This window comes from Cnephaeus nilssonii (genome assembly GCF_951640355.1).
Source record: "Cnephaeus nilssonii genome assembly, chromosome: 6".
In the NCBI taxonomy this organism is placed as follows: domain Eukaryota; kingdom Metazoa; phylum Chordata; class Mammalia; order Chiroptera; family Vespertilionidae; genus Cnephaeus; species Cnephaeus nilssonii.
Window position 1 is genome coordinate 92,242,609 of NC_137077.1, and position 23,346 is coordinate 92,265,954.

The window sequence follows — 23,346 nt, forward strand, 5'->3', positions numbered from 1 at the left end:
TCTTTACTGGGAGCTAGTTCTCAGGGTGTTTCATCAAAGGGAGGCTTAGTCAGTCACTTATCCTATATAATAAAAGCCTAGGTGGCGTCACATGACGCCCTCATGCAACGTCGTCACAAGATGTCCACCACGACGTCATCAGAAGATGGCCACCACAAGATGGCTGCATGCACAGCGGGGGAGGGGCCTGGTGGCCGCTCGGTGCAGTGAGGCCTGGGGGTCCCATGGCTGGCAGGGGAGCGGTTGGGGGCAGGCAGAAGCTGTTAGGGGCAATCAGGTAGACATGCAGGCTAGTGGTTAGGAGCCAGTGGTCCTGGATTGTGAGAGGGATCCCAGATTGGAGAGGGTGCAGGTGAGGTTGAGGGACACCGCCCCCCACCCCACCATGCACGAATTCCATGCACCGGGCTTCTAGTCTCCAATAAAAAAGAAATAGGATTTGGTCTTTTCTGCTGAAATAGGATGACAACAGGAAATGATTTGTATAACTTGCAAAAATAAAAAAGAATGAATTTAAAATAAAATAAAAAGAATGAGAATAAAATAAAGCATGTGTAGATGAACACAAGCTGAAGCAGCTTACCACGAAGCGCACGATAAGGGAACTTGTGGAGGATTCACCTGAAGAAGGAGGAACAGGACCTTGGAAAGACAGCTTGAGGTGCGTGAAGGAGTGGTAGGCAAAAAAAAAGGTAAACAAGTAGCTCTTACCAAACAAGCAATATTTGCATCAAATAGCATAATAGTATCTAACCTGGGATAAAAAGGAATATATTAGATGACAAGAGAATGGAAATCAAAGTGGGAGAAGGATATGTAAGTGGAGAAGTTCTAAATTTTTTTTGACTGGAGAAAAGGTAAAAATATTATTTAATTTTAATATCTTATTAAATACTAGAGGCCCGTTGCATGAAATTCGTGCATGGAGAGGGGGGATGTCCCTCAGCCCAGCCTGTACCCTCTCCAATCTGGGACATCCCTCTCACAATCCAGGACTGCTGGCTCCCAACTGCTCACCTGCCTGCCTTCCTGATTGCCCCTAACCACTTCTGTCTGCCAGCCTGATCACCCCCTAACCACTCCACTGCCAGCCTGATTGATGCCTAACTGCTCCCCTGCCAGCCTGTTTGCCCCCAACTTCCCTCCTCTGCCAGCCTGGTCACCCCTAACTGCCCTCCCCTGCAGGGTTGATCACCTCCAACTTCCCTCCCTTGCAGGCCTGGGTCCCTCTCAACTGCCCTCCCTTGCAGGCCTGGTGCCTCCCAACTGCCCTCCCCTGCTGGCCATCTTGTGGTGGCCATCTTGTGTCCAAATGGGGGCAGCCATATTGTGTGTTGGAGTGATGGTCAATCTGCATATTACTCTTTTATTAGATAGGATAGAGGCCTGGTGCAGGGGCGGGGGCCAGCTAGTTTGCCCTGAAGGGTATCCTAGATCAGGATGGGGGTTCCCTTGGGGCGTGGGGCAGCCTGAGCAAGGGGCCTGTGGTGGTTTGCAGGCCAGCCACGCCCCCTGGCAACCCAAGAGGAGGCCCTGGTATCTGGAATTTATTTACCTTCTACAATTGAAACTTTGTAGCCTGGAGTGGAGCCAAGCCTCCTGCTTGCTCCGTGGCCGGCAGCCATTTCTGTTGGGGTTAATTTACCTTCTATAATTGAAACTTTGTAGCCTTAAGCGGAGGCCTGGGCCTGGCCAGGGTGTGCAGAAAGCTTTGCTTTCTCCATTGCCGGGGGAAACCCTGGCCTGCTCTCTCCAGCTCCATGGCTGCCGCCATTTCTGTTAAGATTTGTTTACCTTCTATAATTGAAACTTTGTAGCTTGAGTGGAGGCTTAGGCCTAGCAAGGGCAGGTGGAAAGCTTGGCTTCCTCCGTTGCCTGGGAAACCTTGCTCTCTGTGGCTGTAGCCATCTTGGTTGGGTTTATTTGCATACTCGCCCTGATTGGCTGGTGGGTGTGGCTGGTGGGCATGGCTTAGGCGTAGCGAAGGTGCGGTCAATTTGCATATTACCCTTTTATTAGGTAGGATGACTGGTAAGGGGTAATTATTGAAAGAATAAAAACAGAGGAGTAAACCTTAAATTGATAAAAATAAAAAGACAAATAACAGGAGATTTTTTTTAACCCTTTGCACTCGCTTGCTTTTTTCTCGATTCCTTTATTCTACTCAGGATTTAATTTTTTAAATACCCCAGATTTTACAAAGCACGGCAGTAGAATAAAAAACTGGAGTTTCTTTTCATACAAACTTATTTATTTGGATTTTTTTTATATTTCAAATTATTGATACATTCAAAGAGTATAAAAAGAGCTGCTACCGATGCTAAACATGTCGAGTCACACTCGACATCCGAGTGCAAAAGGTTAAGTTAGTAATTTTAAAAGGTTATAAAAGGAGAATGGGAAACAAAAAATGAAGGGACAAATAGAAATTTTAAAAATAAAATAATTAAAAAAATAAGATAAGCATTTTTAAATATATCAATACAATAAATGTAAATGTGCTGAACTTGCCAAATAGTAAAAGAAGTTGCCAGTTTGAATAAAGGTTTAGAAGCTATACACTATTTTCAAGAGATATGACTAAAACAAGATTGGAAGAAATGATGAAAAAATATATGTTGGGTAACGAAGGTATATATTGGTATTTCTTATAATATCAGACAAAATAGACCTAAAAACAAAGTGTAGTAAAGGCTAACAAGACTTAAAACCAGCAAAGATACCGTATTTTCTGGCGTATAAGATGACTTTTTAACCCAGGAAAATCTTCTATATGCTCAGTCGTCTTATATGCCGGAAAATACGGTACAGAAAATGTAAATAATACAATTAACAAGTTTGAGCTAATGACATATGCAGAGTTTTTCATGCCACAATTAGACCACACATATTCTTCTCAAACACACATGGAATATTTATAAAACTTGATGTCATACTAGGCTATTAAACAAAACCTCAATCAATTTCATATAATCAGTACCACATATTCCATATTCTCTGTCTACAAAGCAATTTGATTAGAAATCCTATCTAATAAAAGAGCAATATGCAAATTGACCATACCTCTGCTAAGCCACACCCACCAGCCAATCAGGATCGAGTATGCAAATAAACCCAACCAAGATGGCTGCGGCCACGGAGCGAGCAGGAGGCTTGGGTTTCCTTGGCAATGGAGGAAGCCAAGCTTCCTGCACACCTGGCTGGCCCAGGCCTCCAATCAACACTACAAAGTTTCAATTATAGAAGATAAATAAATTCCAACAAAAATGGCTGTAGCCACGGAGCGAACAGGAGGCTTGCGTTTCCCTGGCAATGGAGGAAGCCAAGCTTCCTGCACACCCTGGCCAGTCCAGGCCTCCACTCAAGGCTACAAAGTTTCAATTATAGAAGATAAATAAATCCCAGATACCAGGGCCTCTGCTTGGGTTGCCAGGGGGCGTGGCTGGCCTGCAAACCACCACAGGCCCCTCACCCAGGCCGCCCCACTCCCCAAGGGAACCCCCACCCTGATCCAGGACACCCGTCAGAGCAAACCAGCTGGCCCCCACCCGTGCAGCAGGCCGCTATCCTCTCTAATAAAAGAGTAATATGTAAATTGACCATCACTCCAACACACAAGATGGCTGCCCCCATGTGGTCAAAGATGGCTGCCCCCATGTGGACACAAGATGTCTGCCATAAGATGGCCAGCAGGGGAGGGCAGTTGGGAGGGACCAGGCCTGCAAGGGAGGGCAGTTGGGGGCAATCAAGCCTGCAGGGGAGGGCAGTTAGGGGTGACCAGGCCAGCAGAGGAGGGAAGTTGGGGGCCACCAGGCCTGCAGGGAAGGGGAGTTGTGGGGGACCCAGGCCTACAGGGGACAGCAGTTAGGGGTGACCAGGCCTGCAGGGGAGGGCATTTAGTGGCAATCAGGCTGGCAGGGGAGCAGTTAGGCATCAATCAGGCTGGCAGCAGAGTGGTTAGGGGGTGATCAGGCTGGCAGGCAGAAGTGGTTAGGGGCAATCAGGAAGGCAGGCAGGTGAGCAGTTGGGAGCCAGCAGTCCTGGATTGTGAGAGGATGTCCGACTTCCTGTTTAGGCCTGTTCCTAGTAGGATCCTAGTAGGATCAGGCCTAAACAGGAAGTCGGACATCCCTCTCAGGGTCCCAGATTGGAGAGGGTGCAGGCTGGGCTGAGGGACACCCCCCCCCCATGCACAGGGCCTCTAATTTATAATAAAAAGATAAATATAAAGTCCCTATATATTTGTTTTTTTATTATTGTTGTTAATCCTCACCCAAGGATATTTTTTTCATTAATTTTTAGAGAGAGTGGAGGCGGGGGGGAGAGAAGGAGAGAGAGAAACATCTATATGAAAGAGACGCATCAATTGGTTGCCTCCTGGGGGAAGGAGATTGAGCCTGTGAGGTACGTGCCCTTGACCAGAATCGAACCTGGGACCCTTCACTTAGCGGGCTGATGCTCTATCCACTGAGCCAAACTGACTAGGGCAAGTCTCTATATATTTGGATACTTTAAAATACACTATTAAATAACCAAATGATAAAAGATGAAATCACAGGAAAATTAAAAAAAATATTTAGAAGTAAGTGATTAAAACATTACCATGACACCAAAAACACAGGCAATAAATTCTGTGTATCAAATGGCACAATCAACAAAGTGAAAAGAAAACCCATGGAATGGAAGAAAATACGTGCAAATCACATGTCTGGTAAGAGGTTAATATCCACAGTATAAAAACACTCCTACAACTCAACAACAGAAAACAACAACACAATTTAAAAATGAGCAAAGAATGCCGAAACCGGTTTGGCTCAGTGGATAGAGCGTCGGCCTGCGGACTCAAGGGTCCCAGGTTCGATTCCGGTCAAGGGCATGTACCTTAGTTGCGGGCACATCCCCAGTAGGGGGTGTGCAAGAGGCAGCTGATCAATGTTTCTCTCTCATCGATGTTTCTAACTCTCTATCCCTCTCTCTTCCTCTCTGTAAAAAATCAATAAAATAAAAAAAAATGAGCAAAGAATTTGAATAGACATTTCTCCTAAGAAGATATATGAATGGCCAATAAGCACATGAAAAAAGCTCAACATTACTAATGATTAGGAAATGCAAATCAAAACCATGATGAAATGCTACCTCATATGCAGTAGGGTGGCTACTGTTGAGGATGTGGAAAAACTAGAACCCTTGGCACTGTTGGTGGAAATGTAAAATGGTGCAGTTGCTATGGAAAACAGGTATAGCAGTCCCCCCCCAAAAAAAAATTAAAAACAGAATTACCATGTGATCCAGGAATTCCACTTCTCAGTATATGCCTAAAATAATTGAAAGCAGGGTCTCAAGGGGGAATTAGTGCATCCATATTCATAGCAGTATGATTCACAACAGCTAAAATGTGGAAGCAGCTCAAGTGTCCATAGACAGATGAATGAACAAACAAAATGTGATATAGCCATACAATGGAATATTTTTCAACTTTATAAAATGCTCACACAAGCTACAATGTGGATGAACCTTGAGGATATAACCCATCTGGAGATGGGTGGTGGTGATGGTTTCACAACAAGGTGCATGTACTTAATGCTACTGAATCACACACTTAAAAATGGCTAGAATGATAAATTTTATGTGATATGTATTTAACTTAATAATAAAAAACTCACTACCAATCAAAACTTGTGAGATGGAGTGGAAGTAGAGTTTCTAGGGGCAAGGTAGAGCCATAAATGCTTATTATAGAAACAAAGAAAGGCTAACAATTAAAGCTGAGTCCAACTTAATAAGTTAGGGGGAGGAACAACAGAATAAAAGGGGAAAAAAGAAGATAAAATTAAAGTTAAAATAGATAAAATAAAAAACAAAGAAATAATACAATCAATGAAGACAAAAGATGATTCCTGAAAAGACTAGCAAAATAGAAAAATCAGTACTGGACTGATAAAGGAAAAAAGAGATTTAAAAGATAAGAGAATAATAGCTTCTGGAAATAGATTTGAAAACTCAGATGAAATGGGTGGATTCTTAGAAAAAGTATTTTACAAAATTAAAGAGAAATAGAAAGTCATATTAGTCTTGCAAGTATTAAATATATTGAAGTGGTAATTTAAAAATCTTCCCATAGAGAAAACATCGGTCTTACATGGTCTTATAGATAAATTCCACCAAGCTTTCAAAGAAAAGATCATTCTAATCTTATATAAATACTCCCAGAAACCAGAAAAAGAGAGAATACTTCCCAGTTTATTCAATGAAGCTACTATAATTTTGAAAAACAGATACGGAGAGTATACAAAAAAGAAAAATTACAAGACCATTTCATTTGTATATAGATGCAAAAATTCTAAACAGAATGTGAGTAAATGAAATCCAACAATGCATTAAAGACTAATTTACTGCAATCAAATTAAGTTTATCATAGGAATGCAAGGGTGGATTAACATTAGAAAAGTCAATAGATAATTAGGCCAAAGACATATAGGCATTTCACAGAAGAAGAAATACATACAACAAATGGCATATAAAGAGATGCTTAATTTCACAAGTGACCAGGAAAATGCAATGCCAGATCACAGTAAAATACCATTTTATAATAAAAGATTATTAACAAAAAATTTTAAAGTTTACTAATTCCCAGGATTTGAGAAAAATTGCATCAATAGGATTTCTTATTCACTGTTGGTGGGAATATAATTAGTGAAAGCATTTTGGAAAACAATTTGGCATTTTCTTGTCATAGTTGAACAGTTATACATCTTAGGACCTAGCAATTCTATTCCTAGGTATATGCCTAAGATAAACTCTTATAAGAATGTCCATAGAAACATTGTTCATAAAAGTAGAAAACAAAGAAGAAAAATAAAACTGGAAACAACCCAGATACAATCAGGAGGATGGATAAACTGATGTATTGACCCCAAAGAATATGATACAGGAAAAAAAAAATGACAAAATATAGCTACATGTGACAATCCAATAAATCTTGGTAGTATAATAAAGCAAGTTCTAAAAGTCTAAATCAGAAACCAGTTTTATAAATTTCAAAAACAAGCAAAACAAAACAATATATTGTTTAAGCAGATGTGTGTGTAAACATAAGATAAAACTAAATAACTAAACAAACAGAAAGCCACAAATCCAAATAAAATGATAGGCTCATAATTCAGGATAGCTATTACTTGGGGAGTAATGGAGAGTAAGTGGAGGGGAGAGAGGGTGAAATAGAGGAGCACATATGTAAATAGAAATTATTGGTAATTTAATTTTTGTGTTGGTGATGTATATACAAGCATTGTTATGTTATAAATAAAATTTAAAATAGATAACAGTGGGCCTGCAAGGACCCATGGGGATAGTGTACTGTGATCAAGGATTATAATCAACCCCATATTGTCCACCTGAGGACTGATACACACCTATAAATGTGGGTGAGGGTGTGAGAATCACCCTCTCTACTAAGACTGATGGCTTACAAAGAAACCATTGGATTGTGTTGTTTGCACACAAATTGACTTATCGGGAAGCCCTGATGTAGCAAGAATATTTACAGGAATTCTATCCTGGAGAAGACTTGAGAGACCTATGAGTTGTCTTCGAGCATTTGAAGGGTCTGTCTTGGGAAAACAGGGCGACGTTAAGACTGAACAGTGTGCTAGAATATAAAAGTAGGTTGGCGTAAAATGTGGAGATGAATTTTTTTATAAATAGGAAGTAGAAAAACAGAACTCTTGCAAATTTTATGGTAGATTTTGTTTTCTATTTTTATTGGTAGACAAGGGAGCTTTCCCCATTGTCTGTTAGGTTGGCCACTGATTACATAGTGACCCAGGACATCTCTACGTTGCGGTTGAACATGTTAAGTCAGTAAGCCCCATTTCTCCAATTAAGATGTGAACATCTAAGATCAAGAATTATTTTATCCTCCCTTGCATCTTTCACAGTGCTTTTCATAGGACAAGAGTTCAATGCGGGCATTTACTGGCTGGTTACCATGGTATTTATTTATTTAATTAATTAATTAGTTAATTAATCCAACAGCTATTTGTTGAAAATGTGCATATTATGGTGTGAAGAGTGTCAAAATGTGGGTTGGAGGTACCTTTGGATGTCAGGGCCACCCCCATTCACCAGGGGTCTGAGTGCCAGCGTCCATCCGCAATACCCTTGTGGCCTTATTGTTAGAGAAGAAGCTAAGAGGATCTTGGTGATACCTCCCATGTCCTCACCTGGATAGATCCTAAAGAATCCAGTTGAGCTGCCAAAATATTGCCAGGTCAATGTCGGGTCTCTCTGGAAGTTCTCCACAAAAACAGCATTCAAGGCTTCAGACATGTAGACTCCATTTAAAATATCTGGGTCTAAGGGGCGAGATTGTAGAAGGAACTGCAGGGACACTCAATCAGGAGCAACAGTGACCAATTCTTCACCTGGGAACACACACACACACACACACACACACACACACAGAGCCAGCAGTGATGCAGTTCACACTTCCCTCTACATCTCACTCGGAGAGCCACACACCCTCTAAGCCAGGAGCCCTGAGCTTTCTCCAGCCCAGGCTCCTGTGAAATGATTCCCCACCCTGAGTCAGGGAGGTTGGAGAAGGGCTTCTCAGGAAAAGGGCCAAATCGTTAACCTCCACCAGCACCACCCCAACAACCATGCCAGGCCATGGGGCGAGGACTACCTTTGTTGTACACGTTGGTGGGCAGCTGCACACTGCTGAGTGACGTGTTCACCCTCAGGTTGCTGAAGTGCGCGTTGGGCTCCAGGACAAACTCAGCCCCCAGCTCCACGTACTTGCCACTCGCATCCCTCTCGTTGATCAGGACCGAGTTGTAATAATCAAACTAGGGCAGAGGAGAATGGGCCAGACAGGGACCAGTGGACAAAGACCCACCAAGTGCAAGAGAAAGAGAAATGGTGCAATCAGAGGACTCAGATGTGAGAGACCTCAGGTGGACTGACTGCATCCACACAAGCTCCATCCGGGGGATGCAGGCAATGATCCACAGGATTCAGATTTTGGGCAAATATGTATCTAGATAATTGGAGCAGGTGGTTGATTCAAGTAGGGTTTGACATAGATTTTTTTGGATTATTGCTCAGGTCTCCACTTTATTTATCATGTTTGGACACAACCAGAGATGGTGACAGAGACAAGCAGATAGATTCCAGGAGAGATAAAGGCAGCCTTGTCAGCACCACCAGCTTCTTCAGTGTACGGCCCCGAGAGGTGGGGGTTCTCTCTTTAACAGCCTGCAGCCCATGTCCCTGTGGCCCCCAGGGAGCCAGCAGTCTGCTCTGTGCTCTTACACACAGTGCTGGATCCACTTGGATTACCACCTTGCAGCCATAACCAGACCCTCTTCCCACTGTCTCCACACCACGTGGTTCAGACCTGAAGAGCACCCTCATGCCTGCCCATGCCACAACAGTACTGCCACAAATCCACTGCATCCCTCCCCAGCTCAAAGCCTTTAATATGTGCCTTGCAGGTTGAATAAAGGCCAGGACACCTTTACCACAGTCACTTTCTGTTTCACCATCCCCTGGACATACAGAGCTGACCACTGACAATTTCTTCAATCTTGTATATTTTTCTTTCCCCTCGGCTTGGAAACACCCTCTATATGCCCTCAGCTGCTCAAATCCCCCTCAGCCTGGACTGGTGCTGAGGATACTCTGTCTGGGGACTTTCTGAGCTCCCCTTTCCCTTCTGCACCGTGGGAACATGGTACCAGGTGCATGGGCAGACTGTAGGCTGTATGTTAGAGTTTTTTGGTCTGTGAACTTCTTGACTTCCATTTGGGCAGAGGCTAGCACACAGCATTGGGTGGTGAAGTCTGTGGAAGAGTGATTGCCACTCTACACCTCCACCCCAGGTTTTGGTAGCTGTCTCTCCTACCTGGCCCACAAATCCCTTCTCAAGACTCCAGAGCATTTCAGAATCTTATTGTAGGATCATACAAATCCTGAGCACATTAAAAGGTAGTACTGGGTAAAATTTCTCCTGGAGCAGCCAGCTCTGCCGCAGAGACCACGCTATCTTGAAGGGAAGAGTGGCTGTGATTGGAAGCCCAGCCTTACCTTCAACTGGGGAGACCTCGGATACCTCCTGGGACCCTACAACCACAACATCCAGAGACCAGCTGCCTCAGCTGTGAACCCAGGAACAATGGGACTCCAGCCTCCCTGACCGCAGGTGCCTAAAAAGCCTGTCGGGGCGGGGGGGGGGGGGGAGGGTGGCGGGGAAGTGGTATGAATATGCGGACGAGCCCTGCACCTTCTCACAGAGCAGATAGAAGGAACAGCTGAATCAAATAACATCCACCGGGAATTGGTGAATTAAACACAGCTGGTGAGGCAATCCATGGATGGCAAAGTCAGATATCGCCTAGAGAAAGTCAACACAGGAGAGAGAGAGCTACATAACCTGATACCCAGAGAGGAGTGGTCATGGGGATACAAAGAAACAGCCCGCATATGAAAGAAAAGGAGGAATCACCAGAAAAGGAAGTAAACAAAATGGAGGCAAGCAATATGTCAGAGAAAGAATTCAGAGCAATGGTTATAAGGTCCCTGAAAAGGATGGAAGACAAATTCAATAATATGTATAAGAACCAAGAGGAAATGAAGAAGAACCAAGAAGAAATGAAAAATGGCATTGTTCCAATAAAGAACTCAATAGAAAGCATTAACAGTAGACTAGACGAAGCAGAGGACCACATCAGTGAGCTAGAAGACAAGGTAGGAAAAAATACCCAAGCACAGCAGCATCTAGAAAAAAATCTTAAAAAACAGGAGGAGAGCCTAAGGGAACTTTGGGAGAACACAAAATGAAACAACATCTGCATAATAGGGGTGCCAGAAGGAAAGGAAATGGAGCAAGGAATAGAAAACCTGTTTGAAGAAATAATGACAGGAAACTTCCCGGATATAGGGAAGAAAAAACTCACACAAGTCCAAGAAGCTCACAGAGTCCCAAACAAGATGAACTCCAAAGGCCGACACCAAGACACATTATAATTAAATTGGCAAACACCAAGGACAAAATAAGAATCTTAAAAGCACCAGAGAGAGACAGAAAGTTACCTACAAAGGATCCCCCATCAGACTAGCGACTGATTTCTCAACAGAAACACATCAGGCCAGAAGGAAATGGAATAAAATATACAAAGTCATGCAAAGGAAGGGTCTGAATCCAAGAATACTGTACCCAGCAAGGCTATCAATCAAAATTGAGGGTGAAATCAGGAGCTTCACAGACAAAAAAAGGACTAAGGGAGTTTATTACCATCAAACCAGCAATGCAAGAAATGCTAAAGGGACTTCTGTAAAAAGAAGAAATAGGAAGGGAAGAAGGAATACAGGCATAAAAAATAAAAATGGTGACAAACAAGTACCTAACAATAATAACTTTAAATATAAATGGATTAAATGCCCCAATCAAAAGACATAGGGTAGCTGAGTGGATAAGAAAACATGTATCTGCTGGATATATAGACAGTGGATATATGGATAAGACCCATATATCTGCTGTCTATAGGAAACCCACCTCAGAACAAAGGACTCACACAGACTGATGGTGAAGGGATGGAAAAAGGTTTTTCAGGAGAATGGAAATGAAAAAAAAAGCTGGGGTAGTAATACTTATATCTGACAAATTAGTCCTCAAAGTGAAGGCCATAACAAGAGATAAGGAAGACCACTTCATAATACTAAAGTGAACAATTCAACAAGAAGATATAACTCTGGGAAACATATATGCACCCAATACAGGAGCACCCAAATACATAAAAAAACTTCTGGAGCATATCAAGGGAGAGATTGACAGCAATACAGTCATAGTAGGGGACCATAATACCCCACTAACACCACTGGACAAATCCTCTAAACAAAAAATCAGCAAAGAAACATCAATCCTAAATGACTTACTAGACCAGATGGAATTAATTGACATCTTCAGAACATTCCACCCAAAAGCCACAGAATATACATTCTTCTCAAGTGCGCATGGGTCATTTTCAAAGGTAGACCACATATTCGGACACAGGCAAAGTCTCTTCAAATTCAAGAAGATAGAAATCATATCAAGCATCTTCTCTGATCACAATGGCATAAAACTAGAAATCAACTACAATAAAAACAATCAAAAAAAATCAAACACCTGGAGGCTAAATAGCATGCTATTAAACAATGATTGGGTTAACAAAGAGAGCAAAAAAGAAATAAAAAGCAACATGGCAACAAATGACAATGAAAACACAACAATCCAAAATCTATGGGACACAGCGAAAGCAGTCTTGAGAGGGAAGTTCATAGCTCTACAGGCTTATCTCAAAAAAACCAAGAAAAAATGGTAATAAATTATCTAACCCTACAACTCAAAGAGTTACAAAGAGAGCAACAAGAAAAGCCCAGTGTAAGCAGAAGGAAGGAAATAATAAAGATCAGAGCGGAGATATATGATATAGAGAAAAAAAAATCAACAAAACCAAGAACTGGTTCTTTGGAAGGATAAACAAGATTGATGAACCTCTAGCCAGGCTCACCAAGAAGCAAAGAGAGAGGACCCAAAGAAACAAAATCAGAAATGAAAGAGGTTAAGTAACAACTGATCCCACAGAAATGCGAATTGTTATGAAAAAATACTATGAACAACTCTATTCCAACAAAATGGACAACCTAGATGAAATGGACATGCTCTTAGAAAAATACAAGATCCCAAAATTCAATCAAGAAGAATAAAAAAAACCTAAATGGACCGTAACTACTGAAGAAATTGAAGCAGCAATCAAAAATCTTTCAGCAAACAAAAGCCCTGGTCTGGATGGCTTTACAAGAGAGTTCTACCAAGCATTCAAAGAAGAACTAAAACCTATCCTCCTCAGGCTATTCCAAAAAATTCAAGAGGAAGGCACACTTCCAAGCTCTTTCTATGAAGCCAACATTACCCTAATCCCAAAACCAGATAAAGACACCACAAAAAAAGAGAACTACAGACCAATATCCTTGATGAACATAGATGCTAAAATCCTCAACAAAATTCTAGCAAATCGGATTCAGCATTACATTAGAAAGATCATACACCATGACCAAGTGGAATTTATTCTGGGGATGCAAGGATGGTACAATATCCGCAAATCAATAAATGTCATACATCACATAAACAAACTGAGAGACAAAAATCACATAATCATATCAATTGATGCAGAAAAAGCATTTGACAAAATTCAACACCCTTTCTTGATAAAAACTCTCAGCAAAGTGGGAATAAAGGGATCATACCCCAACATAATAAAAGCCTTATATGACAAACCTACAGCGAACATCATACTCAATGGGCAAAAACTAAACTCATTTCCCCTAAGAACAGGAACAAGACAGGGATGCCCACTTTCAACACTCCTGTTTGATATAGTACTGGAAGTGCTAGCCATAGTGATAGGAAAAGAAGAAGAAATAAAAGGCGTCCAAATTGGAAAAGAAGAAGTAAAACTGTCCTTATTCACAGATGACATAATACTATACATAAAAACCCCCAAAGACTCCATCAAAAAACTACTAGACCTAATAAATGAATTTGGCAATGTAGCAGGATACAAAATTAACACCCAGAAATCTATGGCCTTTTTATACACCAATAATGAACTCACAGAAAGAGAAACAACAACAACAAAAAATCCCATTTACCATTGCACCAAAAAAATTAAGATACTTAAGAATAAACTTAACTAAAGACGTAAAAGACCTGTACTCAGAAAACTACAGGACTTTGAAAAAAGAGATAGAGGAAGACATAAACAAATGGAAGAACATACCATGTTCATGGATTGGTAGAATCAACATCATTAAAATGTCCTTACTACCCAAAGCAATCTACAGATTCAATGCAATCTCCATTAAAATACCAATGGCATATTTCAAAGATCTAGAACAAACTCTACAAAAATTCATCTGGAATAAAAAAAGACCCTGAATAGCCACAGCAATCCTGAGAAAGAAGAACAAAGTTGGAGGAATCACATTACCAGATATCAAGCTATATTACCAAGCCACAGTTCTCAAATCTGCCTGGTACTGGCACAAGAACAGACATATAGACCAATGGAACAGAACAGAGAACCCAGAAATTAACCCAAGCCATTATGCTCAATTAATATTTGACAAAGGAGGCAAAAGCATACAATGGAGTCAAGACAGTCTCTTTAATAAATGATGCTGGGAAATTTGGACAGATACATGCAAAAAAATGAAACTAGATCACCAACTTACACCATACACAAAAACAAACTCAACATGGCTAAAGGACTTAAATGTAAGATGGGAAACCATAAAAATTCTACAAGACTCCATAGGCAGCAAAATAGCAGACATATGTTGTAGCAATATCTTTATAGACACAGCTCCTAAAAGCTTCTGCACAGCAAAAGAAACCATCAACAAAACAACAAGAAAGACCACTGCATGGGAGACCATATTTGCCAATGATATTTCCCATAAGGGTTTCATCTCCAAAATTTATAGAGAACTCATACAACTTAACAAAAGGAAGGTAAATGATCCAGTCAAAAAATGGGCAAAGGACCTAAATAGACACTTTTTGAAAGAGGACATACAGAAGGTCCAGAAACATATGAAAACATGCTCAAAGTCACTAATCATTTGAGAGATGCAAATCAAAACAACTATGAGATACCATCTCACACCTGTCAGAATGTCTATCATCAACAAATCAACAAACGACAAGTGCTAGCGAGGATGTGGAGAAAAAGGAACCCCCGAGCACTGCTGGTGGGAATGCAGACTGGTGCAGCCACTGTGGAGAACAGTATGGAGTTTCCTCAAAAAGTTAAAAATGGAACTCCCATTTGACCCAGTAATCCCACTTCTAGGACTATATCCCAAGAAAGCAGAAACACCAATCAGAAAGGATATATGCACCCCTATGTTCATAGCAGCACAATTTACAATAGCTAAGATTTGGAAACAACCTAAGTGCCCATCAGCAGATGAGTGGATTAATAAACTGTGGTACATCTACACCATGGAATACTACGCCGCTATAAAAAGGAAGGAGAGATGTGTCCTGATCCTTGTTCAGGAGGAAATAGAGGGAGCAGCTGAAACAAGAGGAATCCAGCCCGAATTGGTGAAGGAGACGCGGCTGGTGAGACAGTTTGCAGCTGGGAAGGGCAGAGATCTCCTGGAAAAAGAAAACAACTCCGAGACCATGTGGATTCCAGCAACAGAGAGGAATCGACAGGACTACTCCAGCCATGAAGACAGAAGAGAAGCAGTCCAGAGATGGAAGACGCTGACGTCGCCTTGCCATACTAGCAGTTAGCAGCTGTGCATCACTGCAGGTTGCCCAGGACCAATCCAGAGAGAGTCGGACCTGCATTACCACCATTTGTCCACCATCCAGAACTGAAATGTCATTGCTGACATGTACACATAAGGAACTGTTTGACATTGAAATTGGGTCTCAAAAGAACTGTTGGCCCAGAAACTCACTACAGACTGATTCATTTGCCTGTCAGCATAACCATTATTGCTTGTCTCATTTTTGGTTCTTATAAGTGTATTTCTAATAGCACATGATCTCACTCATCTAGGGGAAATGATGAACAACATAGACTGATGAACAAGAACAGACCCAGAAACAAGGAGGCATGGATCAGACTGTCGGGCCTCAGAGGGAGGGTAGGGAAGGGTGGGGGTAAAGGGGAGAGACCAACCAAAGGACTTGTGTGCATGCATATGAGCCTAACCAATGGTTAAGGACAACAGGGGGGTGGGGGCATGCGTGGAGAGGGTGTGGGATGGGAATGGGGGGATGAGGACAAATATGTGATACCTTAATCAATAAATAAATTAATTAAAATTAAAAAAAGAAAAAAATCCTAAAAAACTGGCTTTAAAAAACCTGCTCTTGTACAAATTTGGTTGTATCAGATTGCTGAGCAATATATGTCCCATGGCAATGTCAAATACAATAAAGAAATCAGACAGTAATTAGTGGAGCCTATTATATATACTGGTATATGGGCATACCTCAAGGTATTGCAGGTTCCAGACCACCACAATAAAGCAAATACTGCAATAAAGCAAGTCACACACACACACACAAAAAGGAACGAACTTTTAGCATTTGCAACAGCATGGATGGAACTGGAGAGCATTATGCTTAGTGAAATAAGCCAGTCAGAGAAAGATAAATATCAGGTGATCTTACTCATATGTGGGATATATTGATCAACATAAACTGATGAATAAGAATAGATCCAGAGACAAGGGGCAGGGGAGGGGTAGGGATAGAGAGCAACCAAAGGACTTGTATGCATGCATATTAGCATAACCAATGGACACAGACACTGGGGTGGTGGGGGCTTGCTTGGGGTGGGAATGGCTGGGGGGATGGGGGTGTCAATTGGGGGAAAAAGGAGACATATGTAAAACTTTAGACAAGAAATAAAAAAAAATGTAGTACTGGACCCCCGCCTCCCTCTACTCCTCCCTATCCTGCACTCAGGGGCCACTGTCCATCCCTGGGGCGGGAGATTAGCCGTAATACCCTCTCAGCAGCAGCTACAGGAGCAGGAGGACTCACCACCAGCGATTCATTGAATTCATGGTTCAGGTCAGCCTCCTCAGCCGCCTCTACCAGATTCTGAGGGATGGGAACACAGAGGGGAGAATGAACGGGCAAAAGGAGACCAGTGGGTCCTCAATTCCACTCCCAAGAATATACCCAAAGAGAATTGAAAACAGGGACTCAAACAACAACTTGTGTGTACATGTTCACAGCAGCACAATAGCCAAAAGGTAAGTGCACATTTCCAAGTGAAAGAAGCCAGTCTGAAAAGGCTATCTACTGCATGAGTCCAACCACATGACGTTCTGGAAAAGGCAAAAATGGAGACAGTAAAAAGATCAGTGGTCATCAGGGGTTGGTGGTAGGGGGAGGGATGAATAGGTGTAAAATAGAGGGTTTTTAGGGCCGTGTGACTATTCTGTACGGTCTATAATGGTAGATACATGTCATTGTGCATTTGTCAATGTACAACACCAGGAATAAACCTTAATGTAAACTATGAACTTTGGGTGATTATGATGTGTTGTGTAGGTTCATCTATTGTAACCAATGGACCACTCTGGTGGGGGCTGCTGATAGTTGGGGAGTCTGTGTGTTTGTGGGGGCAGAGTTTATATAAGAATTCTCTGTACTTTCTTCACAAATTTGCTATGAACCTAAAACTGCTCTAAAATAGTCTGTTTAAATGTGTATGTATATATGTATATACATTTTAGTCATGTTAAAGTGTGCAATTCAGTGGCATTAGGTACATTCCCAATATTGTGCAACCACCACTGTCTAGTTCCAGAAGTTCTCATCACCCCAGTCACTCCTTGGCTCCTGGCAACCACTAATCTTTCCGTCAATGGATTTTCCTATTCCGGATATTTCACACAAATGGAATCACACAGTAGGTGACCTTTTATATCTGGAATCTTTCACAGAGATGTTTTTAAGGTTCGTCTGTGTTTTAACACATAGCAGAAAGTCATTCCTTTTCATGGCTGAATAACATTCCATTGTATGGATAGCTCATATTTTGTTTATCCATTTATCAGTTGATGGACATTTGGGTTTTTCCACCTTTCAGCTGCTGAATATAAATACACACAGGTTTTTTTGTTTTGTTTTGTTTTTGTCAAGGGAACCTCAGTAAATCTGGGGGGAAAGAGGAGAAGAGCTGAGCTCCTATTCTGGCTTTGTCAGGGACAGCCACTAAGCCTCTCTGGGCTCAATATAACTGTACATGGGGTAGAAGAGTCTCCAACTTCCCTTCTCCCAACCCCTAATTCCTAGGATGCGATGAAGAAATTCCACAGGGCCAAGATTACTGGAGTCCTGCTTTGCGACAAGTGTCCCCATGGACACTCCCAAGCTGTGTCCCCCCCACCCTCACGGGACCCCCAGCAGGGAGCAGGGACTAGTGCTTGGAGAAGGTCTGCAGAGCAAGCACTGGTTTGATTGATTTTCTGAGGCTGAGGCTGAGGCTGGGAGAAGGACACAGTGCATCTGAGCCCCAGGGAGCCCAGGGCCTGGCCTCTGGGGGTGAGCCAAGACTGCCGGGCTCTAGAACCGGGGGACCAGGGCCCGCAGTGGAGCGCTCCTGCATTCCACCACTGCAGGTAGTGGGTGGTCCTGCTGTGCTGGTTGTGTGGGGTCAGTGTCCCCCTGCTTCCACCAGGATGGGATCTCCAGGCCCCAAGTGTCTTCTCAGTGGTTCCTGATGCTAAGATCCCCTGCCTCTAGGCCTGGAGAAAAGAGGCTGCAACTTGTAACGTGGGAAAGAGGGCCCCAGCGGTTTTACACAGGATGCCTCCCAGATGGTCCTTTGTGGCACATGGTGGATGTGCCATGGTGGAATCACCTGAGCAGAGGCCTTCACTATAACCACCTGTGCTGTCTGGGTAGCCCTCAGAGCACTTGGGATCCATGAAGGGTGGGTCTGTATGGCAGGAGTGGAAAGGATAGGGGGCAGTGTAGGGGAAGGAGAAAAGGAGAAAGAGGAGGTAGGGAACTTTACTTTGTATGTACTCCATCCCTCTATACTCACATCCATCCTCCACCCAATTATCACCCATCCATCCATCCATCCATCCATCCATCCATCCATCCATCCATCCTTCCATCCATCCATCCATCCATCCATCCATCCATCCATCCATCCATCCTTCCATCCATCCATCCATCCATCCATCCATCCATCCATCCATCCTTCCTTCCATCCATCCATCCATCCATCCATCCATCCATCCATCCATCCATCCTTCCATCCATCCATCCATCCATCCATCCATCCATCCATCCATCCATCCATCTATCCTTCCTTCCTTCCTTCCTTCCTTCCTTCCTTCCTTCCTTCCTTCCTTCCATCCATCCATCCACCCACCCATTCATCCATTCATCCATCCATCCATCCTTCCATCCATCCAGTGGCTCCTCAGCCCTCATTTTGTTCCTGCTCTGCACCAGTCACTGAATATAACATCATGGTGCAGAGTCCCCCCAACACTGCAGGTTGGTCCTATTGCACTGGACGCTGTTCTCCAAGGCAGAGCTCCAATCCCAGCCCTCCCTCTCCCCTTGCTTTCCATTGTTTCCTCCTTTACAAGGACTTTTTGGCTCCTGGGGATGTTAGGCCGATGCTCGTGAGGTAGGAAAAGGATGATATGGGAGAGAGGGTGCAGGGCCATGGCATCATTTTGAGGGTATTTTGGTGTGACAGGCTGGGCAGAGTCCCCCTCCCCCCAGATCACAGGGCCTGAGCACCTTGACAGCCTCCACTTTCCTGCGTAGCATGGTCTCCATGTCCTCTGAGAACTTCTTCACCAGCTCCAAGCCATCCACCTCCTGGATCCTCAGATTGGGCTCCACATCCTTGTATTTCTGTCGAGGGGAACGTGGGAGAGATGGCACCTGTCATCAGCACCAGGAGGTTCGGTACCTCCGTCCTCTCAGCCAGCGCATTCACACCGCGAGGCCTTGCTTACTCAGCTGGAGGCAGGACAGGCCCTCTCCTCCTCCGGTAATCTCCCCACCACTGACAATGGCTGCCTCTTATCACATGTCCTCTCTGTTCCAGGGGCTCTGGACACATTCAGTTAATGTCCTCAAGAGGGAGTAGACTGGGGCTCAGAGGGGTCAATGAACTTGACCAAGGTCACACAGCCAAGTCTCTGAGACTTCTGTGTGCCATGCCTGCCCCCTCCCTGGGGCGGCTCACGTGGACTGCGACTGCCCTGAGCATCAGTTCATTCCCTCCCCCACCCCCGCTTCCCAATGCGCATCCTGTCCAGACCAAGCTCAGCAGTGACGGGTATTAACGCTGCCTGACAAACTGTTCAGAGAGCTGGATTCGAATTCACGCTCTGGGCCCAAGGGAGACCATCTTTCCCCGAGTGTGTGTGTGACCAATGTCTAAAGGCTCAGGTCAGCAACCTATTGATCACGTGACCAGAGGCAAGTTACTCAGTTTCCTCATCTGCAAGATGTGACATTAGCATGGTTTAGAGAATGTTCTAGAATGCATAGACTTAGAGAATGTTTTTACCCCAGTCACATAAGGACTGCTCCATGTTTCTCACCAGGTTAGAGGGCACAAATGAGAACACGGAATGAAATGGTGTTTTGCAGAGTAGGAGTGTGGTAGGGCAGTGAGTGGGAAGTGGGATTGAGCTGTCGTTGTTATAGTGGCCTGTGGGGGTCCCTGAACGGGGGCGGGCACCCTCGCTCCGCCTGCTCCCTCCTGTGGGCTGTGGGAAGGGGAGACAGGAAGGAGCAGCTGGTGGTCACATGCAGGCATAAAAGCCTGAGAGTTGCTTTTAGCGTCATTTAGAAAATGGCAAATGTCGTAGTCACCTCATGAATTTGTGGTGAAAGTTAGACCCTGAATATAAAGCTCTCAGCAAATGGTGATAATAGAGAACAGCAAGCTATTATTAAACTGCTCTGGGAGTTATAAATATCAGAGGGAAATGAAGCTGTTTATAATCTCGTAAGAGGACAGGCTAGGAGTCAATCTGCACACAAAGCAACTACCCAGGGGAGTGGGGCTTGCTGGCCCCGTCCTCTCCATCGGGCCCTGCGTCCTGCCCAGGAGCCGGGCGCGGCCCAGACCTCTGCTGGGGCCCCTGAGGCTCAGCAGCCCCCAGACATGGCTGGAGCCCTGAGAACCAGAGGTGAGGAGCTCGCTGTGCACAGAGGCCACAGGCCCGCTCATGCTCCTGCTGCCCAAGCGCCTGCGGGACTCACCCCTCCTCCTCCGGCCCCGCCCCTTTCACAGGAGCCAGGCCTGCCTCCCAGCCTGCTGTTTCTGCCCCCTCACCCCTCTGTTCCTCACAGCTCCTCCCTCAGCAAATCCCTCTGGTCTGTCTAGTTCCATCTTGACCTCCGCTTCCCCGGGACCTGAGCTGACACTATGCTCCCGACCACCCCACTGACTTGCTCTGTGACTCGGGTCTCAGTTTCCGTGTCTGAAGATGAGGGGATTGGAGTAGATGATGGCTAAGACCCCTCACAGCACCAACATGCAGGGATCTGGGTCTCTGCTCCCTGGCAGGGCTCCCTGGCTGACCGCCCACAGGCCCCGGGAGCTCTGGGAGGTGTTACTCACTCACCTTCTGCAGCAAGAGAGAGCCTGAGTATTTGGTCACGGTGTCATACAGGTTCCCGCCAAAGGTGTCTGCCCACAGCTTCACTCTGCCGGGCCATGAAGGTACATGTGTGTACACACACACACACACACACACACACACACGGAGACACACACATAGATGCGTATGCACACACACAGGCATAGACAAAACAAGTGTCTACATGCGTAGACACCACTGATGCACACATGCACAAATACATAGACACACATGATACACAGAGACTCGCACTCTAACACAACGTACACACAAACACATACACACTGACACACACCCAGAAGGACACACATGGCAAGGCAGGAGACGCTGAGGACCCACAGGGGCCCAGCAGCGGCACTGGGCGGGCTGAATGCCCTTGGCTGGATCTCTCGCTGAGGGATGAGGGGCAAATGAGGCAGAACCAGAGCCTGACCTCAGGCCCCCAAGGGCTGTGGTTTGTGGGCGGGGAGCGGGGAACAGGGGAGGGGAAGAGGCTGTGGGCAGGTCCGGAGCAGGGCAGGGAGGACCCTGAGGATAGACAGGAACTGCCTGGGCACAGCTGCAGTTCTCAGTGAGTCGCTCCCCTGGTGTGCCCTGCTCAAGGTCACTGCAGGCTGCTGCATCCTGCTGAAACTTCAGAGGGAGCGTGAAGCGCAGGGGCAGAGGAAAAGGCTCCCAGCTGCTGCTGCGCAGGGTGGGCCAGGCAGTGCGGGCAGGAGAGGCCACACCTGACCCTGATGCAGGCAGCCTCTGGAGAAACCCTGACCTTTGGTCCGTCCCCAGAAGGATGTGGAGATGTCACCATCTGGACAGGCTGGAGGGGTCCTGGGGGTAGGCACAGGCTGAGTCTGAGCCTCTCCAGATGGAGCAAATGGAGTTTGTCCACATGATCATTTCGAGATCAGCATTTATTCAGCCACTCAACCAATATCTACTCATGTCCTGCGTACCGGGCATTGTGCAGAGTCCTGGAGCCACTCAGTCTTCACCTTTGGAAGCCCTTCCATTAGAGGGACGCCCCTTCATATACAGATAGCATACTACTTGTTTGAAGGGACACCAGTGAAATTTGGGGAGGGGCAGTGGTGGGCAGGGAAGGCTTCCTGGGGGAGGCGGGATCTGAGTTCAGTGTTAGAAGCTGGGGAGAATTTAGGGTGAGAGTACAGAAGAGCTTTGGGAAGAAAACCGTGACTTCCAGGTTTCTAGCTTGGGTGGTTGAGCTTATGGGGTGTTATTAAATAAAACGAATACCAGAGGGATCATGGGACAAGTGGGGGAGGGTGGAAGGGGATGAGTGTAGCCGAGGATACACAGAATGGGAGGTTTCTGCTGCAGAGCTATGCTGCAGAGTGATGTTGGGCAGGTTGTGCATTGTCCAACTCCAGAAAGTACCAATCACTTTGTATCTTGAAAGACACAAACTTGAATTTAAAACCTTGCATGTTGTTCAGGAAAAGCTGTCCACAGGCAATGGCTATATGAGCCTAACAGGTAGAGGCAGGGCTAAGAGTCATTAGTACATGAATGGCAGTTGAACTTCTGAGCGTAGATGGGCTCTCTCAAGGAGAGAGTGTGTAGCATGAAAAGATCTGAGTGGGTGACAAGCCTGGGGAACACCAACACCAATCCCAGGGTCAGGAGCACCGAGAAAGACAGAGGTAACAGATGCCCAAGGAGGCCCAGGTGTGCACAGCGTTATGAAAGTTGAGGCATGGAGACTCAAGGAAAAGGGGGAAGCCAGTGTCCAAAGAGTCCAAAGAGAGAAGTCCAGAAATGTCTACTGGATTGTGCAATGAGGGCCTTTGATGACTTGGGTGAGAACAGATTTGGGAGGGCAGGAGAAGCCAGGGCAAGCATTGGAGGCTGAGGGCTGATGTTACTTCATAGGAGAGAGAGGGTCTTTGGGGTGGGGAAGAGGAGGGGGTCAAGGTCCTGGGTTGAGACCTGATGCCAAGGGAGTGGGCAGGTGCAGTGTAGAGAGCGTTTTGCTCAAAATTTATTTAATAGGTACACCAGAGCCAAGGACTAAAAATATACACACCCAGAGGGGTTGCATAGTAATTTAAATGTATACCGAAGTGTAAATGACTGATACCAAGTCTTCATGACAGGGTGTAACATCGGGGCCTGGAGGGA

The 23,346-nt window shown here is 44.8% G+C and overlaps 1 protein-coding gene across 1 annotated transcript in view; it reads right to left on the minus strand.

Moving 5' to 3' along the window:
• Nucleotides 1-23,346, minus strand: part of CACNA2D4 (calcium voltage-gated channel auxiliary subunit alpha2delta 4) — a gene marked incomplete at its 5' end in the record, with an annotated part of 123,392 nt that overhangs the window by 99,428 nt on the left and 618 nt on the right. The window contains 5 exons of the mRNA XM_079775701.1: nt 8,223-8,354; nt 8,687-8,849; nt 16,616-16,675; nt 19,349-19,465; nt 21,196-21,277. Of these exons, the coding sequence (XP_079631827.1) occupies nt 8,223-8,354; nt 8,687-8,849; nt 16,616-16,675; nt 19,349-19,465; nt 21,196-21,277 (554 nt within the window). The remainder of the gene's footprint in view (nt 1-8,222; nt 8,355-8,686; nt 8,850-16,615; nt 16,676-19,348; nt 19,466-21,195; nt 21,278-23,346) is intronic.